Source organism: Pelobates fuscus, chromosome 3, assembly GCF_036172605.1.
Source record: "Pelobates fuscus isolate aPelFus1 chromosome 3, aPelFus1.pri, whole genome shotgun sequence".
NCBI classification, from domain to species: domain Eukaryota; kingdom Metazoa; phylum Chordata; class Amphibia; order Anura; family Pelobatidae; genus Pelobates; species Pelobates fuscus.
Genome location: NC_086319.1, coordinates 406,357,657 through 406,362,642, shown reverse-complemented (window position 1 = coordinate 406,362,642; position 4,986 = coordinate 406,357,657). Strand labels below are relative to the sequence as shown.

The 4,986-nt window shown below is 32.4% G+C and overlaps 1 protein-coding gene across 1 annotated transcript; it reads left to right on the top strand.

Moving 5' to 3' along the window:
- The first annotated feature begins 3,707 nt into the window (after window positions 1–3,707).
- On the top strand, window positions 3,708–4,640 carry LOC134601962 (olfactory receptor 11L1-like). The gene has a single exon (XM_063446467.1). The coding sequence runs from the start codon at window positions 3,708–3,710 to the stop codon at window positions 4,638–4,640; it is 933 nt and encodes a 310-aa protein (XP_063302537.1).
- Window positions 4,641–4,986: the final 346 nt, after the last annotated feature.

Here is a 4,986-nt window from a genome sequence, read left to right as displayed (position 1 = left end):
TTTTTGCCTTTTCCAAATATTTAACTGATTTTTTTTTCCGATATTCAGACGAGCAGAAATAAACTTTATTTTCGGATTAGGTGGTTCGGTCAAGCCAATTTCTATTTTTTGCCATGTACAATTCTCATAAACATATTTTCCAGTTAACAATTACAACTATATAGTTTTAAGATACTTAAAAATACATGAAAATATTAATATTGTTATTATTCTCATTATTATTTCCTAATTTTGATTCTGTGTTCTTTTGTTGTATCATTGTGTTTTTTTTTATTGTAGAACACATTAGGAATTAACAAAAACAAACATATCCATAAAAAACTAAATGACATCTGAGCACGGTAATTGGGCCCTTGTGAAATTAGAAAACCATTGAGGAATCCTTGTTTCTAATCACCATACCTATAAAACAACCTTTCTCTCGGAAACAGTATTACCAATTAAAGGATACAGCATGTCCAACAATTTGCAGTTCATACTGTTAAATAAAAATGTAAGTACTTACCTTATTTTATGCTTTCAGTAGGTTATTTCTGACCTGTTGCTAGACAGATGTCTGGAACAAGAGATGGATTGATGTATGACTTTCTACAGTGCTGTTAAAATACAAATGATGTGTGATATATACATGTTATTATCACATATGTATTTACCTTTGTTAAATTAAAACAATATAAAAAAAAAATCTCAATGTGGAGTTTGCTTCTTCTTTTTTTTTTTTTTATAATTTCCAGTATCTTGTTTTAATTAATTTATATACTGTTGTACATGAGAGTTGTGAATTTATTGTATGAATATGGTAGACTTTGTGTTGCATTTTGCTTAATTCCTGTTTGTCATTATTCCAGAGTCAAAGCTCACTTTTATTTGAGATAAAACAACTATTATCACAGCCATTTTTATTGTATTAAATGGGGACAATGGCACAATTTGCTGGGTAATAACTAAGCACTGCAAATTCAAGTTGGAAGTAGAGGGCGTATATTCACTGAAATTTAGTAACTGGCAAATTGGATCATTTAGACCATAATGGCTTAATATATATGTATATATAGCAAATATGTTGACATGTATTTCTGAGTATAGGGAATACAATGACTTGACTTAGCATTGGTGAAGATGATGCTGTTAAATAAGTTCTTTGAAAGCCTTTGAAGGGCCATGAAGTCTGGACCTCCAGGAAAATCCCGGAGAAAACATATTTCTTCTAAGACATTTATGAGAGCAGCAGCCTATAGTTCTTGCAGGAGTAATCAGACGCATTATTTACTCAAGGCTACAAAACTACTCTAACTCTGACAGAAGGGGTGAGATCCAAGCTAATTGATGCAATTTTTGAGATAACCAAACAACTATTTGTCATATTTCCAGTATTGTTCTATACAATTATTGGTCACTGTTTTTTTTTTTTTGTTTTCTTTTTTAAGCTTTTAAGCTTGTTATTTTTGGGACATTTAAATATATATATTCTATACATAAACCTTAAATATTGTAGCAGGCATGCAACATGTGACTTACTGTGGCTAATTGGCAATTAATCGCTCATTGTGCATTATTAGAGTATTTTTTTTTCAATTTATTTCAATTTCATATTTTTTTTTGCTTTAAACTTCTGGAGTATAAATGGAAACTTCACATAAGGGAACCAAGACTCTTCATATACAGGTGTAGTACACCAATATTTTCATTGAAGTCCGCACATGGTAGCAGCTCCAATATAATGCCACAGGTAGGTATTGAAAAAGTGCACAATTTATTTTAAAAAACAGATAGAGGAAAAAATATAAGAAAAAATGGCAGCAACTAGTAGCCCACCTATTAATATCTTACCTCCAATATTTGCACCAAAAGCCAGTGTGCAACGGATATGCACATTCAGAAGGTGGAAATGCAACACCCTGCATCCAAATGGAAAGGAAAAAAAAGAGGGGAGCAGGGAAAGGCAGCTGGAGATAGCAAAATCTACTAGGAATGGGGGAAAAAGAGACTCTGGAGAGGGTCCCAGCAAACCTTCAAGGAGGTCCTAGGTGTGTTTCGTGCCTGTCTTGGCACTTTCTCAGCATGTATACATATACAGGAACTGTTTAGTGGATATGCTCAAAGAAGAATGACTCATATACAGGCTATACTGCATTTATATTTTTGTGTAGTTTCAAATAATCATGTTCCATGTATCCACCATATGTGCTGCATACAGTGATTAGACTATATGCAGGGATACATATACATCTATGTTATTGTTGAACTTTGCTTATACATTTTGCAAAAAAAAAATATTTTTATTTTATTTTTTTTCACTTTTCGCATATTCATTTATCTTGGTGAGGGATCAGTTTGTACTAGCATATTGTGGATGTTCGTTTTGATTACATATTGATTCATATTTCTAAGAGGATTTAAGGCTTTATAATTGACATGTGCAGCCAAAGTAAAAATTCTTGAATTCATTTCTAATTGTTTGAGTGCGGTATCATTTTGTTTTTATTATATTTGGTAGGTATTCATTTGGTGGGTTACCTCACTAGCATTAGGACTGTGTTGATATATGATCTACAATGGAATTTCAGTATTTTAGTGATATCTCAATGTGAAATGGGCTCTTTTTCTTCATTTCCCGTTCCTTGTTTTAATTAATTTATATACTGTTCTATATAAGGTTTATGAATGGATTGTATGAATATGGCAGGCTTTGTGTTGCATTTTGCTTGATTCCTGTTCATTATTATTGCAGAGATTCGAAGCTCACTTTTACGTGAGATAACACAACCATTACTACAAACGCCTCATTAAATGGCATGATTTGCGGTATAATAACATCATTAAACATTGCAAGTGGAAGTATAGGGGATGTATTCACTGGAGATTGGCAAATGGACAGTCAAGCTGGAATATATATACATAAACAACTACTCGGTATGACTTCACATAAGTAGTAAGTAAGGGAAATACAATGACTTTACTTAGTAATGGTGAGGATGGCACTTTTAGATTATTATTGTTATCAATATTAATATTCCATGTTCATTTTACTACTTTATTGCTAGATTAGTCTTCTGTTCTCACAAGGTTTGGATGTGGTTTTACCAACAGATCTGGTCCACAGCCTTCTTACATCTAGTGATATAACTAGACAAACAAGCCATTTCTAGGCAATAAGTAAGATTTTAAACCATTGCCACTTTAAAAACTGCTCCCTCTGTAATATGACCACATAAGAAGGGACTGAAATCAGTGTCATCATAGCCCTCCTCAGAAAAGAGATTATAGTTTCTATAAAATGATTGTTACTGATCAATTAATGGCATTGGACAAGTGATTTACACTGGTTAGTGATTATGCTATTGACCTTTACAATGGTTTCAAAAAAATTACTTGCAAATAAAATATACTCGAAGAGTTTGCTGGAATTTTTATGTTTGCACAACATACACATATTGAACATACTTTTTTAATATAAGGGTAGTTTAAGATTATTAGATCAAAGAAAATAGAAAATCACTGAATCGATCTTCTATTTGCATAGCAAATACATTGTGTCTGATATTGTCCATGAATTTGCAATATTAATTTGTTAATGAATAAAATATATATAAATATGTCCACAGTATATTTACCTACACTTTTTTTTTTTTTTAAACTAGTTTTGTTATTCACTTTAATCTATGCTTGATTCCTTTCAGCAGATGGTGTATCAGGAGAACCATACCATGATCACAGAATTCTTTATTCTGGGATTTCAGAATATCCACAGTTTAAAGATTCCACTCTTCATTCTTCTTCTTGCTATATACATCATAACAATAAGTGGGAATGTTATCATTGTCCTCTTGGTGTCAATCACAGGCCTTAAAAACTCACCCATGTACTTTTTTCTCTGTCATTTATCAATATGTGATATACTGTTCACTACAGATATTGTCCCCAATATGCTAAGAGTTATATTAGAAGATGGATGCAAAATATCCCATTTTGGTTGCCTCACCCAACTTCAGATATTCGAATGCTGTGGAGCCGCAGAATGCTATATACTCACAGTAATGTCTTATGATCGATATTTAGCAATATGTAACCCATTATTTTATTCCTCCATCATGGTAAATAAGCTCTGCTTTTGTCTGGTCATCTGCTCCTGGATGCTTGCCTTTCTTCTTACTTTACTTGCTCGTATATTGATTGAAGGACTTCAGTTCTGCAATTATAGCATGGTTGACCACTTCTTTTGTGATTTTCTACCTGTTTTAGAGCTGTCCTGCTCGGACACCTCTGTAGTTGAAATGGAAGCTTTTATGGTGATTCCATTAATAGTTGTCTGCCCATTTGTGTTTGTCATTGTCACCTATGTCTATATCTTCTTCGCCATTCTTGGAATCTCATCCACCAATGGGAGACAGAAAACCTTCTCCACATGTAGCTCCCATTTGATAGTTGTGTGCTTATTTTTTGGGACACTTATTACTGTATATCTTAGCCCATCTAGAGGATATGCATTAAATATCAACAAGATCACATCCCTTTTTTACACCGTGGTGACTCCATTGCTTAACCCCATTATTTATAGTTTGAGAAACCAGGAAATTAGAAAATATATTACAATAGTTTTAAGAAAGACAAAACCTTGGGAGATGAGGCGACAATTGTGATGGAAGCTGAAAGAGAACACCTCACTGAGCAGCAATCTAATCATATTAAAAGATGGATTAACAATAATATGTCTTGATGATGACTTAAACTATGACTTTTTAACAATTTGGTCCTAATCTTGGTTGTAAATATAAAAATAAAGTGGAATCCTTATATCTTGGTTTGCTATCTCACAATTTTATTATTTTTCTATGATTTTCTTTCTGTTTGGATGTTTCATCGTCAGACACATCTACAATATTGTTGACAATAAAACATTTGTCTACCTTCTACTAATAAATAACAATAACTAGTAATAATAAAAGTAATAATAAAATGTTCTATAAACCACCGTGGTATTCAAGA

Bases quoted from the DNA above. Each gene is read 5' to 3' on its own strand.
- LOC134601962 (XM_063446467.1), top strand. From the start codon at position 3,708: ATGATCACAGAATTCTTTATTCTGGGATTTCAGAATATCCACAGTTTA.